The sequence below is a fragment of the Xenopus laevis genome, chromosome 8L (assembly GCF_017654675.1).
Source record: "Xenopus laevis strain J_2021 chromosome 8L, Xenopus_laevis_v10.1, whole genome shotgun sequence".
In the NCBI taxonomy this organism is placed as follows: Eukaryota; Metazoa; Chordata; class Amphibia; order Anura; family Pipidae; genus Xenopus; species Xenopus laevis.
Window position 1 is genome coordinate 120,950,012 of NC_054385.1, and position 21,446 is coordinate 120,971,457.

The following is a 21,446-nucleotide window of genomic DNA, read 5'->3' on the forward strand; positions in this document are numbered from 1 at the left end:
CTATTTCGAATTATAACATACTAAAAATTAATTAAAAGGTGAAGCTCCCCTTTAAGCTGGACTCCATGGCGCGATTTCTTCAGCTCCGACGCAGGAAGCCCATGCAAGAAGACCGATGCGCTGAATATAATATAAGTAATAGAAATATCGCACCTACAAACTGCATACATCCGACACGACTGTCATATGAAGACGCAATGTGCAGCGCTCACATCCCACAGTCGTGTCGGATGCATGCAGTTTGTAGGTGCGATATTTCTATTACTTACATTACTGTATATTCAGCGCATCCATGTCCTCGCATGCCGGATCTGAAGAAGTTGCGCCGTGGAGTTCAGCCCTTTATCTAACCAGCAAGTGTTGGTGGAGATGCAATGTGATTGCATGTTCTCAAAAAATGGAAAGTAACTAAAGCTGGTGCAAACATTACATAGTAACATCACATGTATTAGCTAGTGTATTGTGAAATAGGCAAGGATTACGTTGGTTGCAGTCTTAAAAAGGAATTCTGCATAATGACCTACCAGGATTTATTTTCATTGGCTGAAAAGTAGGGAGCTGCACTCTAGCAAGAATATACATGTTTCTTCAGTACCTGTATACCAAGCAACTGTGCCCTTTGCTAGTTTTATTGGGAAGTAATAGGATTCTGGGACTTAAAGCCCTCTGCTTTCCAGAGAATCTATGCACCAACTAGATATTACTGGGCCCCACAGCAAATAATTTTTTAGGCCCCCAAAATGTCTAGCGTTTGGCTTGTTTTACCAATATTTATTTAAATTGTATATGAATTAGGGCCTCATGGGGCCCCTATACCTCCTAGACCCCCCAGGTCTGCTTCCTCTGTAGTTACGCCCCTGGCACCATTCACTATATGTTAGACAGCAGAGAACTTCAAGTCCCAGCATCCATCACTTCACAATGGAAATGGTGGTGTAGGGGTTGCATGAAAGTGGCCCACATTTAAGGGATGGCCACAAAGATCAGAGTCCATGGCACATGCTGCTTGAAGGTCACATCTGCCCTGGGGAGTGGGTGATTGATTCAAAGAGCTGACAACATCTCCTGCCCAGTGCATTTGCTTCCAACCTGGCTGGTTGAATGCCAGTAAATATTTAACTGTTTTACCCCCCAGACCATCTTTACAGTTACAAATGAGTGACTCCTACTAGTGATGGGCGAATCTGTCCCGCTTCACTTCATCGAAAAATTTGCGACACAAGCGTCAATTTTTATACGTGCAATTATTATATGAATAACTCTTTTGCCAAATGCATTAAAGTTAATGGGTGTCTGAATAACTTTGACTGTTTTGATTGTTTCGTAAAAACTTTCTTGGGCAGCCAAACGTGGAAATTTGCTGCGGATCCATGCCTACCGAATATAATTGCCCATCACTAACCCTTACCCACCTCATCCCTGTCCTACATAGTGAGCATAAAAAATAAAGGATAACTGCAGTATAAAACCCTGGCATCCCCTAGTAACTAAAACTATTGCCCTTCTACCCAGCATAATACTCGTATTTTACAGAGCTATGTGTATGAGCTTGTGTTATACCGGTGCCAGGTATAACTGAGGCAACTTTAATCATGGCAGCACAATCCCAGGCGCATGTTTAGGAAGAAAAGCAGTAGTCTGTGGTAGAAGGTCAGCAATTTTAATCCTGGGGGGTGATTAACACATCTGTATGCCATAGTATTTGTACTTTCATTTTCCTTTAACTTTGCACTGACTATGTGCTGAGCACTACCTTAGGGACATGATGCAGCTCCTTGATGGAGAAGTAACCAAAATAAGGAAAAAAGTAGATGCACTCATGTTGTTCTGTCCTCACTACGTGTTACCCTGGGGTAGTGTGTAGCTTGACATGCAGCTAAACTCCTTCCTTCATTAACCCACTGACACAGGTTATTGAGCTTCAGTTTTATTAACAAAGGGCAAGGTGTAAAACTAGAGAAGATAGAAAATGACAGTGCTTAGTAAGCTGTACAATATAACATAATATATTTAAATGCATAAACACTGTGTAGCATATGTTAAATAAAAGGGGAGAGAGGCATCTGCATATAATATAAGACCTAGATACCTAGGGGCAAATTCACTAAGCGCCGAAGGGCCGAACGCTAGCGTTAATTCGGTAGCGTTTGGCATTTTCGTTACTGCGCAAATTCACTAACGAACGCTGGTGTAGTTTCGCTAGTGTTACTTCGCACCCTTACGCCAGGCGAATTTTCGCTAGCGACGTAACTACGCAAATTCACTAACGCGCACAGTGTAATGAACGCTACCTTTTACGCTAGACTTCCTTCGCCACCTCAGACCTGGCAAAGCGCAATAGAGTAGATAGGGATTGCTTCAAAAAAAGTCAAAAATTTTTCTAAGTCCCAAAAACGCTGGCGTGTTTTCTACATTATAGGTGATAGGCTGAAAAAGATCGAAAAATTTTTTGGGGCTCCCCTCCTTCCCACCTACATTTCCTGACTCATGGCAACTTACCTAGACAGTGGGCACATGTGTAGGGCAAAATAAAATTTTTATTTGATGATTTGAAGGTTTTCTAGGCATTTGTAGTGCAGATAGGTGTTCCTCCATTGAAATTTGAATTTTGCGCCGTATGCAAATTAGCCTTCGCTAGCGTAACTTCGCTTTACATAGCGAATCAACGCTAGCGCAACTTCACAACCTTACGCTACCCCTGAGTGCAACTTCGGATTTTAGTGAATTTGCGGAGCGCTGGCGAAACTACGCCTGGCGAAGTGCGGCGAAGTGCGGCGAAGTTGCGCCTGGCGAAACTACGATTGTTAGTGAATTTGCCCCCTAGGGAGAAACATATACAGGTATGGGACCTGTTATCCAGAATGCTCCGGACCTGGGATTTTCCGGATCTTTCTGTAATTTGGGTCTTCATGCCTTATGTATACTAGAAATTAATTTAAACATTAAATAAACCCAATAGGCTAGTTTTGCTTCTGATAATGATTAATTATATCTTAGTTGGGATCAAGTACAAGGTACTGTTTTATTATTACACAGAAAAAGGAAATCATTTTTAAAATTTTGAATTATTTGGATAAAATGGAGTCTATGGGAGACCATTCCGTAATTCTGAGCTTTCTGGATATCAGGTTTCCGGATAAGGGATCCTATACCTGTACTGTAAAGCAGGGCCATGAGGTAGCTGCATATAAACTTGCATATAAATGCACAAAACAAGTAAATAACTATCTGCCTTTATAGATAGGCTTGGGCTATAAACAATACCTACCAACGATGCTACCACGAGGCTGGATGGGGTAGGATTGCTGCGGATAGTGACGAGCTAGCTGTGTACACTATGAAGATGGCAGCTACAGTGATCATTTCCTGGTATTACACAGGATCACATGATAGGGGTTTGGTGGCCTAAGAAAGACATTTCTATAGAAAAGGCATAACCATACAAATGAATGACAAGCTGATGCAATACAAACTATAAAACGATGCTGGGGGCATAACACATGTACTCAAAGTACCTCCAATGATTTATTGGTGTGGAAAAATGAAACATTTCTTGGGCTTCACGCCCCCTTCATCAGTGATAAAATACACACCTATTAATTCTCACGTACAGTCACGTGACCTGAAGGTAGCACCGCCAAGTTAGAATCTAAAATTTCAAAAAACTGTGAGTGTATTGAATCTAATTTTCCTTGATGGAGAAGGACCTGGGGGGCAGTAGTAGATAATAAGCTTGTTTTGAAGCAAGCATGGGCCAGTCAGCAGCAGGAAGGGCTAGTAAGGTTTTGCTCTGTATTAAAAGGAGAGTTCTTTCCCTTTACTTCCCCTTCTAGAAGATACTGTGCTGTTTTGGAATCCAGCACTCAAAGGGGACAATAATGAATTACAGAATCTGCTGTATACCCCCCCCCCACAACCAAAAAGGACCCCCACAGCAGGAAAACCATATGTAAGTGTACAGCTACCAACTTGCTTTGACCCACAGCCAGCCCAAATAGTATTGGTTACCAAGGTCAATGACCCTATATGACTGACCCAACTAGAGTTGCCACCTTTTCTGGAAAAAAATACCGGCCTTCCTTTATATTTATCTTTTTTCCCTATTAATAACATTGGGATCAACCATCATTTTTACCGGCCAGGTGGCAACCTCTAGACCCAACTGGTTCACCAACCTCAGTGTCATTCTCAAGGCACAGACCCTTGGGTCTCTACATAGATATAGAGTAGCACACATAAGTCAAGTCAAGTCAAGTGGATTTTATTGTCGTTTCAGCCATATACAGTAAATACAGTACATAGTAGAAACATCGTTCCTCCAGAACCCGCCGGTGCTATACATCAACTCTAGTACACGGTCATACTGGGCAAAGTGGACATTTCAGTTCCTTATAAATTTATTCAGTTCAGTCCTTGAATGAATAATAGATGAAGGTCAGGGAATGGAGTGTAAATCTGGTCTCTAATAGGGTGCAAAGGGGAAGAAAATAAAGTACAATTTAAAGGGTAAACTAGGTTGTTGATTTTGTATTCTGCGTCACTATAAAAAAAGCATACATTACAGAAGAAAGTAGGCTATCCTCTATTAGTAGTGAATCATCATGCAGTACATATATAGAAAGAGATTTAGCTGGAATTTCAGGTAGCCCCGCCCTTTCTAGGTGCTTTATAAAGTTGGGAAACGAATACTGAGTTAGGACTTCTGTGTGAGCTGAGCGTTCTGCAGCCTTCCCTCTGCACGCTCTGGCTCTAGTGTCTATGGATCCGCGGATCGATGCGCCGCTCCTCTGTCTCATCCTTGTTCTGTCTGATAACCTGATCTCTCAAGGTGGGTATAGCCAGGTGAAACAAAGTTTATTAGGAAATGTTTTACTTTGGATTACTTACTCTCCTTTGCCTAAAAGTGAGGAACTGTGCGAGGATTTTAATATTCTGGCAGGGGATGGAGGGAGAATTAGTAGCCCTTGCTGCGGATAAAACAATATCATTCACTATAGACATTTTGTCTTCTAAACCAGCAGCACCTGTCTGATATTTGCAGTGACTGCTGGCAGTTATTACATAGCTACAGAGCAGGTAAGTTTCTTGCTGAGAATTATATATATATATATATATATATATATATATATATTATATATATATATATATATATATATATATATATATATATGTGTGTGTATGTATATACAGTATATGTGTGTGTATGTGTATATATATATATATATATATATATTATAATATATATATATTATAAAATATATATATATATATTATAATATATATATATATATATATATATATATATTATAATATATATATATATATATATATATATATAATAATATATATATATATATATATATATATAATAATATATATATATATATATATATATATATATATATATATATATATATACACACTCACACATATACTGTATTATAAACACCCGACATACATACAACACTTACAGACAGAGGCTATTACAGTAACATACTGTGGTTTGCTTGACTTTTATTAGCTTTTAGCTTTAATAAACCACCTGCCCCAATCCCCTCAGGTGTGTGTTGTCTACTGCAGAGCACAGAAAGGTAAAAATAAATACTGTTGTGGGGCATGTTTACTAACATTGGAGATAAATATCTGGAGAGATTTCTGGAGATGTTGCCCATAGCAACCAATCAGATCTTTGCTTTTGTTTTCTAAAGGTGGCCATACACGGGCCGATAAAAGCTGCCGACAGACCGTGTCGGCAGCTTATTGGCCCGTGTATGGGGGCCCCCGACGGGCTTCCCCGATCGAGATCTGGCCGAAAGTCGGCCAGATCTCGATCGGATGGGATTAAAAATCCCGTCGGATCGCGGCCGCATCTGTTCGTTGATGCGGTCCCGCGATCCGACCGCCCGTTTGGCGAACGCTAGGATCCGATCGTTGGGCCCTAGGGCCCACGATCGGATCAGCCCGATATTGCCCACCTCAAGGTGGGCATATCGGAGGGAGATCCGCTCGTTTGGCGACATCGCCAAACGAGCGGATCTATCCGTGTATGGCCACCTTAACTTGGCTGTGGCTGTTTAAATCTAATTGCTGATTGGTTGCCATGGGCAACATCTCCAGAAATTTCTCCAGATATTTATCTCCAATGTTAGTAAACATGCCCCCGTGTTTCAACATCTGTCTAAGTTGCATTTAATAAGTAACTGTGTATGCTTTAATTTATATACAAATTCAACTTAAAGGGGTGTTAACATTTTTGTATGTTATAGAATGGCCACTTCTAAGCAGCTTTTTGTTCTTCATTGTTTATTTTCTATAGTTTTTTTATTATTTGCTGCTTCCAGCTTTCAAATGGGGGTCACTGACCCCATCTAAAAAAAAATGCTCTGTTAGGCTACACAGTTTTTTTTTATTACTCCTCTTTCTATTCAGACTCTCCTATTCATATTCCAGTCTCTTATTCAAATCAATCCATGGTTGCTAGGGGAATTTGGACCCTAGCAACCAGATTGCTGAAATTGCTAGCTGGAGAGCTGCTGAATAAAAAGCTAAATAACTCAAAAACCACAAATAATAAAAAAAAAAAAAAAATGAAAACCAATTGCAAATTATCTCAGAATTTATCTCGCTACATCATATTAAAAGTTCATTTAAAGGTTAAACGGATACTGCCTGAATACGAAATAGTGTCTATGGCAACTTACAACAGCCCCTCTGCCATTCGCCAGAATCCACAGATTTCCAGTTTGGGCTTGTCTAACCCCACCCTGTGAACATCTACTAACTCATTTCATTCCGGAGATGTGAGTCACCTGCAGACTAGCAGTAGTTCAAAGTACAGCTGGTTACAAATCAATGGCCAGAACACTAAGGGTAGAACTACATGGGAAAGAAAAGCAAGCCCAAAGAGATGACACCACTTAAGCATGGAAAATCATACTTTCTCAAGTGTAACCTTAATGTGGCAACCTAATGCCAGTTCTTCAAATTCTCTAAATGTGTCTATGGGCTTTTCCACTGGTTTTGCCATGGTTGGTTGTTCTTTTTCTTAATCCAACCTCTTCTCCCCAATGGCTTGAATGTGCAGCTATTAGTGGCAGTATAGGTTATTTTGCGCATACCACCCAGACAAGACCTTTGTGCTGTCCATGGGTATTTTTGGTTTCTAAATTTGGTCTCTTGTATCTCTTAACATATATTTTTTTCTGTTTCCATGAAGATGCCTCCATGTCTGACTGGGATGCCAGGGGCCCACCAGACCACCAAACCTTAGGCAATGGGCCCACTTTTATCTCCTCACTCAACCTCTTTATTCTCCTATTGTCTTTTCTTTATATACCATTCTCTATTATTACATCTATTCAGCCTCTTTGTTCCCATACAGAAACAGGGACTGAATATGAAACAGGCCAAATGATTAGAAGCAAGAGTACCCACTGACACCTGAGCCCACCGGGAGTTTTCCTGGTATCCCAGTGGGCTAGTCTGACACTTGCAATTCTCCCTTCAGCCTCACATGCGTATACAGGTAGGGGACCTATTATCCAGAATCCTCAGGACCTGGGGTTTTCCAGATAACGGATCTTTCTGTAATTTAGATCTTCATACCTTAAGTCTACTAGAAAATCATATATACATTAAACAACCCCAATAGGCTGGTTTTGCTTCTAATAAGGGTAGAGCTCTCCAAGCGTTTTTGGTCTGATCAACGCCCACCGACAAAACGCACGCAACAAGTTGGATGGAGTCGCACATGTGAAGATATAATTGGACTAAATGAAAAGTCAAAGTTAACAACTACACAATCCGACTGTCGGATGAAGACGTTGCTTTCTGCATCCACATCCGTCAGTCATGTCGCATCGGATGTAATGTAGTTTTTACCTGAGACTTTTCATTCAGTCAAACTATATCTTCACGCTTGTGACTGCATCCGACTTGTCGTGTGCGTTTTGTCATCGGCCGTTGATCCAACCAAAAATGCTTGTGGAGTCCAGCCCTTAGGGTTAATTATATCTTAGTTTGGATCTGTTTTATTATTACAGAGAAAAAAAATTGGATTATTTGGATAATGGGAGATGGCCTTTCCGTAATTCAGAGCTTTCTGGATAATGGGTTTCCTGATAACGGATCCCATGCCTGTACATCATAGTCTCTCAAGTTAAAAAAAAGCTTTTGTTGTGGCTGAAATGGTAGGCACGCATAACAATTTTTTCACCTCTGCAGGGAACTTCATCCAACCCATCAACAAGCTTATCAATGACTCCGTTACATTCACCATGGAGCCGGCTGAATGTGCCCCAGAAGACACCACCATCAGGTGGAAAAGTGAAGAAAAATATCAGGAAATTGGATTATGCAGAAATAGTCATTTAGACGGGGCCAGTACTCAGTTTCACAAGCGCATTGAGTGCAACAGTGACACACAGGTCACTATCAGGAACCTGACGAAGGCAGATAATGGACTGTACAGTCTCTCATATACGTTACCCTGCAAAGTGAGGAAAGAAGTGAAAAATTACAATCTTATTGTTTATGGTAAGCTTGAGACTCTTGGGACTATTGGCATAGCTGACTGGTGGCAGGTTGGTCTAGTCCTATTGTTCTGATTGGTACAGGCAGGAAGGTCCAACCCCCTCAAAGTTATCATGTTTATTGAGACACTTAAAGGAAAACTATACCCCCCAAAATGAACACTTAAGCAACAGATAGTTCATATCATATTAAGTGGCATATTAAAGAATCTCACCAAACTGGAATATATATTTAAGTAAATCTTTCCCTTTTACATCTCTTGCCTTGAGCCACCATTTTGTGATGGTCTGTGTGCTGCCTCAGAGATCACCTGACCAGAAATACTGCAGCTCTAACTGTAACAGGAAGAAGTGAGGAAGCAAAAGACACAACTCTGTCTGTTAATTGGCTCATGTGACCTAACATGTATGGTTTGTTGGTATGTTTGTGAGTACAGTGAATCCTACGATCCCAGGGGCTGCCTTTATTTTTTAAAATGGCAATTTTCTATTTATGATTACCCAATGGCACATACTACTAGAAAAGTATATTATTATGAAAATGGTTTATTTACATGAAGCAGGATTTTACATATGAGCTGTTTTATGCAATATCTTTTTATAGAGACCTACATTGTTTGGGGGGGTATAGTTTTCCTTTAAATATTAGCAAGATGGCTACCCTACGGAACATACACAAACTTGTGAAATATGTTTCCCTTCCCGAGTATACAGTTGCCCATCATCCGATAAAAACTGAACACCCATGCATGTCATATAGATAAAACATTTCATCTATATAATATTGAAACGTTAAGTTTTATGAAACAAGTGAAACACTCTTTGCCTTTAGGGCTCTACAACATATATGTTTAAAGAGGTTGTTCACCTTTGAGTTAACTTTTAGTATGTTGTAGAAAGGGATATTCTAAGACTATTTGCAAGTGGTTTTCTTTTTTTATTTTATTTAGCTTTTTATTCAGCATCTCTCCAGTTTGCAGTTTCAGCAATCTGGTTGCTAGGGTTCAATTTACCCTAGCAACCATGCATTGATTTGAATAAGAGACTGGAATATGAATAAGAGAGGGCCCTGAATAAAAAGATTTGTAATAAAAAGAAGCAATAACAATACATTAGTAGCCTTAAAGAGCATTTTTTTTTTGTATGGGGTCATTGACCCCGATTTAAAAGCAGGAAATAATTAGAAGAAAAATTATTTAAAAGCTGTAAAAAAATAATAATGAATAGTGAAAAATTTATTTGCCAGTTATGGGTTGAGGGGAAATTTTGCATATTGCCACCTGCGATTTTTTTTCTCTGAACTTCTGCAAAAAATTGTTGTGGAAAAAAATTGCGGCGACAAAAAAAAGTTGTGCAGGTAAATTTTTGACTCCCCTTTACTTTGATGCATTTGGACACAAAAGTTGCATGTGTAAAAAATTGTCAGGCTCACAAAAATTGTTGCATGTCAAAATTATTTAGTCGCCCTTTGACTTAAATGCGTTTTTGCAAATTTTCACTATTTCGCCAATTTTTTCAGACAGATTCGCTCATTACTAATAATGAAAATCAATTGAAAAGCTGCTTATTCTATAATATACTAAGGTTAACTTAACGGTGAAAAGTAAATCACCAGCACAACATGGTTAATACTAGCAGGGAGAACCCTTGCTCATTTATTGTTAATGCAACGTTTCCGGGCATAACCCCTTTGTCAAGCAAAATGCCCCGAAACGTTGCTTCCGCACTAAACGAGCAACTAGTATTAACCAAGTTGTGATGGTGATTTACTTTTCTGTGCAATTATATTGAGGCTGCCATTTTCTCCTTCATCGAGCACCAGGGATTCTCAAATTATGAGATGGCCAGGATGTGTGAGGGTAATTCTTCTTTTCCATTAACTTAACGGTGAACCCTTTAAAGGAAAACTATGTAGGTCTCTATTAAAAGATATTGCATAAAACAGCTCATATGTAAAACCCTGCTTCATGTAAATAAACCATTTTCATAATCATATACTTTTCTAGTAGTATGTGCCATTGGGTAATCATAAATAGAAAATTGCCATTTTAATAAATAAGGGCCGCCCCCTGGGATTGTAGGATTCACTGTACTCACAAACATACCAACAAACCATACATGTTAGGTCACATGAGCCAATTAACAGACAGAGTTGTGCCTTTTGCTTCCTCACTTCTTCCTGTTACAGTAAGGGGCTGATTCACTAAGCTCGAGTGAAGGATTCGAATGAAAAATACTTCGAATTTCGAAGTATTTTTTGGGTACTTCGACCATCGAATTGGTTAAATTCGTTCGAATTCGAACGAATTCGAACGAAATCGAACGAATCGAACGAAAAATCGTTCGACTATTCGACCATTCGATAGTCGAAGTACTTCCCCTTTAAAAAAAACTTCGACCCCCTACTTCGGCAGCTAAAAGCTACCGAAGTCAATGTTAGCCTATGGGGAAGGTCCCCATAGGCTTGCCTGTGATTTTTTGATCGAAGGATTTTCCTTCGATCGTTGAATTAAAATCGTTCGAATCGTTCGATTCGAACGAAAAATCCTTCGATCGATCGCAGGATTAGCGCTAAATCCTTCGACTTCGATATTCGAAGTCGAAGGATTTCAATCCGAGGGTCGAATTTCGATGTATTTTTAACTTCGAAATTCGACCCTTAGTGAATCGGCCCCTAAGTGTTGTAGTATTTCTGGTCAGGTGATCTCTGAGGCAGCACAGATAGAGTCACGAAATGGTGGTTCAAGGCAAGAGATGTAAAAGGGCAATATTTATGTAAAAATATATATTCCAGTTTGGTAAGATTCTTTAATATGCCACTTAATATGATATGAATTATCTGTTGCTTAAGTGTTCATTTTGGGGGTATAGATTTCCTTTAAGAACTTCCATCTGTAGAATAAGCCGCCCTGTCATTTTTGTCATTGCTATGGGCTAAAATACTTGCACGGTTTATCACATATGTTTGTAAATTCGACTCTGTATGTATTTATATATAATTATAAAATGTACCTTTGTCTACAGAGCCTGTTCCTGCTCTGCACATAGAGAAAGAAGTGGACAGGAATTCCGCTTGTTGGTGCAATTTTACTCTTCATTGTTCTGTCCCAGTAAACTCCTCAGTGGATTGGTACCATTGGCAGAAGGGAAGGAATGAGACCGGGTACCAGCACTATATGAATGGACCCTCCATCCAAGTGTCACTGGAGAGCCAATCACTGGGGCCTTTAGATGAGGAGTATGTCTGCACTGTGTATAACCCAGCCAATCAGAAAAGCACCTCCATTCATAGAAAGGACATCTGCACTCTTATGGCTGATAGTGAGTAACCAATACAGGGAGTCCTTGAGTTACATACACCCGACTTACAGCACATACAACGCATACTTACATACAGAGGCTATTACAGTAATGTTCTGTGGTTTGCTTGGCCTTTATTAGCATTTAGTTTTTATAAACCACCTGCCTGGTGTCAGCGCCGATCCGCGCCTTTATGCCGCCTGAGGCGGCCTTCCGTTGCCGCCCCGACCCCTCCTCACGGCGCTCACATTTTCTGCGCAGGAGGGGGTCGGGGCGCTGCACGACGCTAGTGCAGAGAGCGCGTTTGAGCTCTCTGCACTAGAAGAGCCGAATTTCCGGGTTGAAAACCGGAAATTCGGCTCTTAGTTACCAGGAGCGGCATTTTTGCCGCCCCTGGTAACCAGGGGGGCGCTGCCGCCTGAGGCGAGTGTCTCAACTCGCCTCATTGGTGGAGCGCCCCTGCCTGGTGTGTTTTGTCTATTGCAGAGCACAGAAAGGTAAAAATAAATACTTTGTTTAAGGAACCGTTCAGTGTAAAAATAAAAACTGGGTAAATAAATAGGCTGTGCAAAATAAACAATGTTTCTAATATAGTTAGTTAGCCAAAAATGTAATGTATAAAGGCTGGAGTGACTGGATGTCTAACATAATAGCCAGAACATTACTTCCTGCTTTTCAGCTCTCTTACTCTGAGTTAGTCAATGACTTTAAGGGGGGCCACATGGGACATAATTGTTTAAAACTTAGCATGCAGCTCAAATTCAAAAGCAACAGTTATGGCCCATGTGACCCTCCCTCAAGTCACTGATTGGTTACTGCCTGGTAACCAATCAGTGGAAACCAAGAGAGCTGAAAAGCAAGAAGTAGTGTTCTGGCTATTATGTTAGACATCCAGTCACTCCAGCCTTTATACATTACATTTTTGGCTAACTAATTATATTAGAAACATTTTTTATTTTGCACAGCCTATCTATTTACCCAGTTTTTATTTTTATACTGAACTGTTCCTTTAAGACAAACATCTGCCAAACTTACCTACGTATCTCGTACGTAAACATCATTATGTCATAGGTTTGATATACGCACAGTACTGAGACTCGACGCTCCACTATGGATTAGATAGCAATACTTGTTCTGCTGGCTTTTCCTCGTGTGTATTTTCTTGAAGAAATTAAGATCATTTACATATTTGAAAGATGATTCATTCAAAACATATTCCTACATTACATGCTGCATACATTTCACTATTTTTTCCTAATAATTTTCTCACAAGAGGTACTTTCCATTTATGAATGGCCCAGCATTACATACCCTGTTCAGTTGGAAAGTCTGGACAGTCTTGATTATACAGGTAGAGGATCTGTTATCCAGAAACCTGTTATTATGGAAAGGCCGTCTCCCTAGACTCTATTTTTTCCAAGTAATCCAAATTTTTAAAAATGATTTCCTTCTTCTCTTACAATAAAAAAGTAGCCCAACTAAGATATAATTAATCCTTATTGGAAGCAAAACCAGCCTATTGAGTTTATTTAATGTTTACATGATTTTCTAGTAGACTTAAGGTATGAAGATCCAATGTGAGGAAAGATCCATTATCCAGAAAACCACAGGTCCTGAGCATTCTGGATAACAAATCCCATACCTGTACTAACCAGCCATTTCGGCATGCATGGCACATTGGGGGGCTGTTTGACCAAACTTATGGTCCTTTTTTCAACAACTGGAAACTAGGGTAGCTGAGCCTTAGGCACATTCAATGGGCAACCTGTTTCCTCCCCCATCCTTTTAAAGGTCATAAGTCTTGCCTGTGCCACACAATTCCTATTGAATTTTAAATGGTCACATTTAAGAACATATTGTATCTATTATCTATGATAGTATTCAGTAATATGTTTGTTTTCCCCTTATTTACAGGTTCCATTCATTGTAGCAATCTTCAGAGAACTTCCAAACTGCTCATCTTTATCATTTGCAGTACTGTTGCCTATGTGATTTTGGCAATAACGATTATTTTTAGAGCAATCCTTCTAAAAAATGGCAATTTTCTGACCACCAAGTAGTCAAGGAAATTGGCAAAAGAGACTGCTCTGGTGTTCTTCTGCTTAGGAAAACAATTAGGAACCATTCTCACATCTTTCCTAAGCAGAAGAACATCAGAGTAGTCTCTTTCTTTCTCCTGACACAGATACTGAATATGGTGCCCTTGAGCTCTGCTGCGCTACTCTTCATGAATATGCTAACATTAATGCCAGGGACAAATTTTTCAATCAGGTTCTATGCAGAGAGGAGGGAGGGGGATGGGGGTTTCATTTAACGGGGTTTAGTTCTCCTTTAAGTCTATAAAAAATCATTGAAACCTTAAACCCAATAGGCTGATTTTTACCTCCAACAAGGATTCATTACATTTTAACGTGGATCAAGTACAAGGTACTGTTTTATTATTACAGAGAAAAAGGAAATTATTTTTACAAAATTTGATTCGTTGGATAAAATAGACCCTGTGAGAGATGGCCTTCCTATAATTTGGAGCTTTCTGGATAACGGGGATTCCAGATAATGAAACCCATACATGTATGTTTTTACAAGTGCCTTATGAATCAAGAAGGATATGGGAAGCATACCCTATAGACACTAACTCTTGGCAAGGAGCTTAAACACGCAGCATGAGGGATTGTGTGATGATGATTAATACAGAGGTGGCTGTTGGGTGTGGCACTGATAAACAAAGGGAACACCCATTGTGAGAATTTAGAAGAGAGAAGAGCAGCTACAAGGCAAATGAAACCATCAAAAAAAGACACACGTCAAAACAAACAGCTCTTGTTCACAAGAAGTAAAAAACGTAGCACTTTTGAAAAGTAACAATAATTGGTTTATTTATTTCCATTTTTATGATATATAAGTACTGACTTGTGCCGAGCGAATCACACACTAATGCTGTTATTAACTCTGTCTGCTCTGGCACTCTCACATTGTTATCTGCAACTTGCTCACGATTCCCCAATGCAATAAGCTACTTAGTATTTGTACTGGCACATGGCCCGCTATACACATATAACAGAGTGATACTAGAATTATACAATATGGGAACAAAAAATGACAATTTGCCTCCAAACACTGCACTTTACACTATGCACTGCCTCAAATAATTCTTTATATGTATATTTTCTAATCTGAAGTTTACATTATGCCCTGTGTTTTAAAGAAGCCTTTATATGTATATTTTATGATGTATAAATTGTACTATGCCCTGACTTTGTAAAGAAGCCTTCACATGTTTTGCAGTCTGCTTATCTTTTATATTTATTAAAAGTGAAAAAAAAGGTTTACTTATCCTTTAAGTGCCGATATGAATGGGGAAAGTGAGTGTAACACCATTAAGTCTGGGGTTGTGCAAAAATGTAAGTTGCTCAACAGAACACATGCCATTTAAAACAGAAGTAGAAAAGTCCAACCTTGATCCTGGGGGTGTGACTGCGGGCATAACATAATGTAACTAACAATCTGACACACCTGTGCTTTTAAACAAGTACACGTGAGCTCCACATTCTGGGAAAAAGGAAGGAATTTCGGATGGCATGCATATTTATCATTACAAAAGGTCATATGTTAGGAAATTATAAACCTGTTTATAGAGCCATAAAATCACTTTGCACAGCTGCACTCATTCTTTTGTACAGTGATTTCTGCTTTGTTCCGCTTGACTACCGGTATTTATACAGCCAAATTGTTTGTATCTGTAGGGATCCCTTGTTTCTATGGTTGGGTTGTCTAATGTCTATATCACAGATGTCTCTTTCTCTCATTTTCTAAATAACCTCCAACAAACCAATATGGTCCATTTGCACTTGATTAACAGAACATTAGAAGCACAAGTTCTTTTAACCAATCTTAACGACTCTGATCATTTTTTTTTAAATTTGCAGTACACATTTGATAATAATTTTTTCGGTATAAAAATAGCAATAGGAAAACCTTCTGCACCTCCATGTGGTTGCCAATGCATCCATCCTGCTTCTTCTGATAAATATTGCACAGCTGGACCTGCTGACACTGGGGATCCCTGGTTCCCATGACATGTTGCATCAAAAGTCACACCCAGGGTCAGACTGGGCTGGTGGGACACTAGGAAAAAACCCAGTGGGCCCTGTCAACCCAGACCCGCTCCCTGCCTGAGACTTCTTTGCAATGCTTCCTGATCTTCCACCTCACCAAAGTCATCATGATTGAGGAGAACAAGGTACATGGCAGGGTGTGGGGACCCCTAACGTTGGGCACACCAGACTTGAAATAGACGCAAACACCACTTTAGATAGGCGCTCCAGAATTGATGAACCACCCACTGAAATATACCACTAAAATAAATGCACCCTATTTGGATCAAAACACAAGTGCAGTTTCCCGTACATGAAATAAACTCCCCATAGCAAATGCAATAACTCACTCAATAATCTTATAAAAATGGAATTATTTATTACCCACTCATTCTACCTTAGAATGCACTTATAAATAAGTGTGAAACATTGTTTTGAGGACATATAAGTACTTTTTATTCTGACAAACGTATCGTCTTTATGTAAAGAACAACAAATTCCAGTCATATTCTGCATTCATAAATCGTTCCAAGAAGTTTTAGTTGCGCTTACTTTCCATGTTCATTGGAAGCTGCTTTTAAAATATAACTGTGACAGTGTGGGATGTTTATGGGGGGGTTGTGGATGCACACCTGAGGCCAATTTCAAAAAGTATAAAGCCCTGTCTAAGTAATTCAAGTAAATATGCCAGTGCATGTAATTTTGAAACAGGGTTTTTTTTTGTTACAAAGTTATGATCATAATATTGATAAGCCACCATACCACGTCAAGGTAAAACCCCACATGGTGGTCCCTAACTTATTTATCTTTAATCATAGTAAAAAAGGTACATTACCTCTCTGTAGTAACAATTCTTTATGTAAAAATCTCCTGTGCTTTGGTTTCAAACTCTGTGCTAGATCCTCCCCCGCCAACTGCTGAGCGGCTTTTAAGAGGGAGAGACTGCCTTAACCAACGCCCATTTTAGAAAAGTAAAAGTCAGGTGTTGTAATTAAAAACAAAGTAGAGTGATATGTGCAGTTGCACAATAGTGTGTATACATGTGTAAGTGAAATGTGAAGGTGTGTATGGTAGTGGTAAGGGAAAGTGTATGTGTATTTGGGAGTATGTATGTAAGAAAGCATAGAATTAAAGAGTGTAAAGAAGAGCTAAATGAAAGACACAATAAGTGTGTGTGTACATAGAGAAGTGTCTAATGGGACGTTGGTTTTTTCACGGCTAGATCCTCCCATGCCGCTAGCATCTATGGCTTTTAAGAGAGAGCGATTGCACAAACATAAAGAATTGTTACTACAGAGAGGTAATGTACCTTTTTTACTATGATTAAAGATAAATAAGTTAGGGACCACCATGTGGGGTTTTACCTTGACGTGGTATGGTGGCTTATCAATATTATGATCATAACTTTGTAACAAAAAAAACCCTGTTTCAAAATTACATGCACTGGCATATTTACTTGAATTACTTAGACAGGGCTTTATACTTTTTGAAATTGGCCTCAGGTGTGCATCCACAACCCCCCCATATTTATGTATTTGCCGGAAGCTTTGGCTAAGCTCATGTGGTTATTGCACCCTCATACCCACCCCTTTATATTTTTGGTGGTCCCCCTCACTTGTTGTGCCTTGGTTTGTGCAATCGCTCTCTCTTAAAAGCCATAAATGCTAGCGGCATGGGAGGATCTAGCCGTGAAAAAACCAACGTCCCATTAGACACTTCTCTATGTACACACACACTTATTGTGTCTTTCATTTAGCTCTTCTTTACACTCTTTAATTCTATGCTTTCTTACATACATACTCCCAAATACACATACACTTTCCCTTACCACTACCATACACACCTTCACATTTCACTTACACATGTATACACACTATTGTGCAACTGCACATATCACTCTACTTTGTTTTTAATTACAACACCTGACTTTTACTTTTCTAAAATGGGCGTTGGTTAAGGCAGTCTCTCCCTCTTAAAAGCCGCTCAGCAGTTGGCGGGGGAGGATCTAGCACAGAGTTTGAAACCAAAGCACTGGAGATGTTTACTTAAAGAATTGTTACTACAGAGAGGTAATGTACCTTGTTTACTATGACTAAAGATAAATAAGTTAGGGACCACCATGTGGGGTTTTACCTTGACGTGGTATGGTGGCTTATCAATATTATGATCATAACTTTGTAACAAAAAAACCCTGTTTCAAAATTACATGCACTGGCATATTTACTTGAATTACTTAGACAGGGCTTTATACTTTTTGAAATTGGCCTTAGGTGTGCATCCACAATCTCCCCATATTAGTGTGGGATGTTTGGCATGTAACATGCCATTCCTTCAATCCGCTACCCTACTATAATTCTAGAGGTAGCTAGAATTATAGTAGGGTAATTCTAGAGGTAGCTAAAACACTAAGGGGCCGATTCACTAAGGTTCGAATATCGAGGGTTAATTAACCCTCGATATTCGACTAGGAATTAAAATCCTTCGACTTCGAATATCGAAGTCGAAGGATTTAGCGCAAATAGTACGATCGTTCGATCGAAGGATTATTCCTGCGATCAAAAAAAGTTAGCCAAGCCTATGGGGACCTTCCCTAACATTGAGTTCGGTAGCTTTTAGATGGCGAACTAGGGGGTCGAAGTTTTTTTTAAAGAGGCAGTACTTCGACTATCGAATGGTTGAATAGTCGAACGATTTTTAGTTCGAATCCTTTGATTCATAGTCGAAGTCGTAGTCGAAGGTCGAAGTAGCCCCAAAAAAACTTTGAAATTCGAAGTTTTTTAACTTCGAATCCTTCACTCGAAGTTAGTGAATCGGCCCCTAAATGTCTAACTAAATTGAAGTTGGGCCTCCCTTGGCATTGCTTTGGGGTCCCCAAACATTTTTAACATTTAAAAGTTTTGAATTCTCTTTCAATTCAGTAATGTATAACAGTGTGCTAGCAATTACCTTTGTGCCAGCAATGTGGACTGGTAGGGGGCAAGTTTGGGAATCTGACAATGCAATTAAATTATGGGCGAAAACAATTGCAAAGTGCTCCAAAATACTGTTCATTCTAAAGGCCTTTCTTCACACCCCACTTTTCAATTGGACATTTGGTTTGGGCCCCCGAAAAGGTTACACATATTAGGGATGCACTGAATCCACTATTTTGGATTCGAGCGAATCCCCGAATCCATCTTGGAAGATTTGACCGAATACCGAACCAAATCCGAATCCTAATTTGCATATGCAAATTAGGGACAGGAAAGAAAAAAGTGTAAAAAAATTGGTTTACTTCCTTGTTTTGTAACAAAAAGTCACGTGAAATCCCGCCCTCCCCACAATATGTAAATAAGGATTCAGTTCGGCTAGGCACAAGGATTTGGCCGAATCTGAATCCTGTTGAAAAAGGCTGAATCCCGAACCGAATCCTCGATTCGGTGCATCCCTAACACATATATATATACATACATGGCCATAAGAATCACTCTACTATAATTCTAGAGTTAGCATGGATGCTAAATAATGTTTAATAAATAACACATTTCTAACTAAATTGAAGTTGAGCCTCTCTTGGCATTGCATTGGACACCCCAAACATTTTAAACATTTTAAAATGTTGAATTCTCTTTCAATTCAGTAATGTATAGCGGGGAGGAAAACCTGACATAAAAAATGCATAGTTAATAGCTGTGCCTTGTGGTTTCATCTCACAGAAAACAAGGTCAAGCAGAGCAGCTGCTGTTTTTGAAAGCTGTAGAACTCTGATGATACCATTTGTGGGTTTATACACATTCAAGTCGTCCTCATTAATGACCTGTAATTGCAATAATTTTCTAATATCACCTCACTTTCCTTACTGTCAATTTAGAAGCATAATCTACAATGGGATATGCTCAACTCTAGACTGCAGATACATTGACTAATTCCACACAATTGTGAGGTGTTGGTAGAGGTGCAGATACTTCCTGGATATCTGGCACCCCTTTTAGCATTAGCTAATGTAGAGATGGCACCATTAAGTCAGCATGTCATGGGACCAGTTCAAGTGCACATATAAAAGGGCCCAATGATTCCAATGACATCGCCAATTGGTATCCATACTGATGGACACATTGCTTAAGGTAGGTACTTCTAATCCTGTCGCTTCCTCTTATCCACTTTCATACTTTGAGTGTTTTGCACCTTATTTTTGATAAAGACCTGTTATCCCTACCTGTGCCAGCGCTTACCTTCTACCTTGCCTTGTAACTTAACTATGCTTCAATAAATTGTGTTCCAGTATTCAAGTACCTGCCGACGGGTGTCCTAGTTTAGCCTCCTTCTAGGTCCTCACAAAAATTTCAAGAACCTGTGGCCTTTAAAGGTAGGGCTATGTCCCTGGCTCTGATGCAGGTGCTTATTTTTGAATTACAGGCTTGGATGCAAGTTTTTGTTGTATAAAAAACAGATATATTGCCAAATGGAGCTTCTTGTAGGCTGCCAGACCACATAGGGGCTACCAATAGCCAATCACAGCCCTTATTTGGCACCACCCAGGAACATTTTTCATGCTTGTGTTGCTGCCCAACTCTTTTTAGATTTGAATGTTGCTCAGGGTTAAAAAGGTTGGGGACCCCTGCTCTAAAGTATCAGGTTAATCACCTTTACCATCATATTCTAGAGCAGGGGTCCCCAACCTTTTTTTACTCATGAGCCACATTCAAATGTAAAAAGAGTTGGGGAGCAACACAAGCATGAAAAAGTCCCTTGGGGTGCCAAATAAGTGCTGGGATTGACTATTTGGTAGCCCCTATGTGGACTGACAAGAGTGGCAGCCTACAAGAGGCTCTACTTGGCACTAAATTTTTATTATTGTTTTTATGCAATTAAAACTTGCTTCCAAGCCTGGAATTCAAAGATAATCACCTGCTTTGAGGCCACTGGGAGCAACATCCAAGGGGATGGAGAGCAACATGTTGCTCACGAGCTACTGGTTGGGGATCACTGTTCTAGAGCATATTTAGGGCCAGATTCAATTCAGTGAGAAAAGGTTTTTTCATGTGAAAAGTAATGGACAAGATTCAATTTGAGATGCAATTCAATTCAGAAAATCTTATCTCACCGTGGGTCAGATTCCATTCAGTGAAAAAAAAGTTGTCTCATGATTTTTCACATGAAAACTCATGGATAAGATTACATTTGAGGAGAAAAACTTTTCTCCTTATTCACTTCACCGTTTTTTCCCATAGACTTCCACAGAGTTTTCATGTGATAAACAGGGAGATAAGTTTTTCTGAAATAAATTGCATCTCAAATTGAATCTCGTACAGTTTTCAACCTTTTTCTCACTGAATTTAATCTGGCCCTGTTTATCACATTAAACTCAATTGAAGTCTACGGAAAAAAACTGGAACTGTATTGAATCTTGTCTATGAGTTTTCACATGATAAGCCATGAGATAACTTTTTCTCAATCTCACATTTTTTTCTTACAACTGAATACTCATTACATCTATTAGGACTGAAGATATGGCTTGCAATAGATAGATGTACAGCTCAAA

At 39.4% G+C, this 21,446-nt stretch overlaps 1 protein-coding gene across 2 annotated transcripts; it reads left to right on the forward strand.

Moving 5' to 3' along the window:
- Positions 1-4,690: 4,690 nt before the first annotated feature.
- LOC108699582 (SLAM family member 5) lies at positions 4,691-14,186 on the forward strand. Of its 2 annotated transcripts, none has more exons than XM_018231664.2 (4): positions 4,691-4,828; positions 8,224-8,535; positions 11,556-11,852; positions 13,746-14,186. In XM_018231664.2, exons 1-4 carry the CDS (start codon positions 4,759-4,761, stop codon positions 13,889-13,891), a joined length of 825 nt encoding a protein of 274 aa, XP_018087153.1. In that variant the 5' UTR covers positions 4,691-4,758; the 3' UTR covers positions 13,892-14,186. The 2 variants fall into 2 exon arrangements, with proteins under 2 accessions (XP_018087153.1, XP_041429446.1); XM_041573512.1 differs by lacking the exon at positions 4,691-4,828 and adding an exon at positions 7,408-7,525.
- The last annotated feature ends 7,260 nt before the right edge of the window (positions 14,187-21,446 follow it).

What these genes read in the sequence shown, in the direction of transcription:
- LOC108699582 (XM_018231664.2), top strand. Translation starts at nt 4,759, where the DNA reads ATGGATCCGCGGATCGATGCGCCGCTCCTCTGTCTCATCCTTGTTCTG. An exon ending in TTACAATCTTATTGTTTATG is followed by an intron (nt 8,536 to 11,555) that starts GTAAGCTTGAGA and finishes CTTTGTCTACAG; the next exon opens with AGCCTGTTCCTGCTCTGCAC. An exon ending in CTGCACTCTTATGGCTGATA is followed by an intron (nt 11,853 to 13,745) that starts GTGAGTAACCAA and finishes CCTTATTTACAG; the next exon opens with GTTCCATTCATTGTAGCAAT.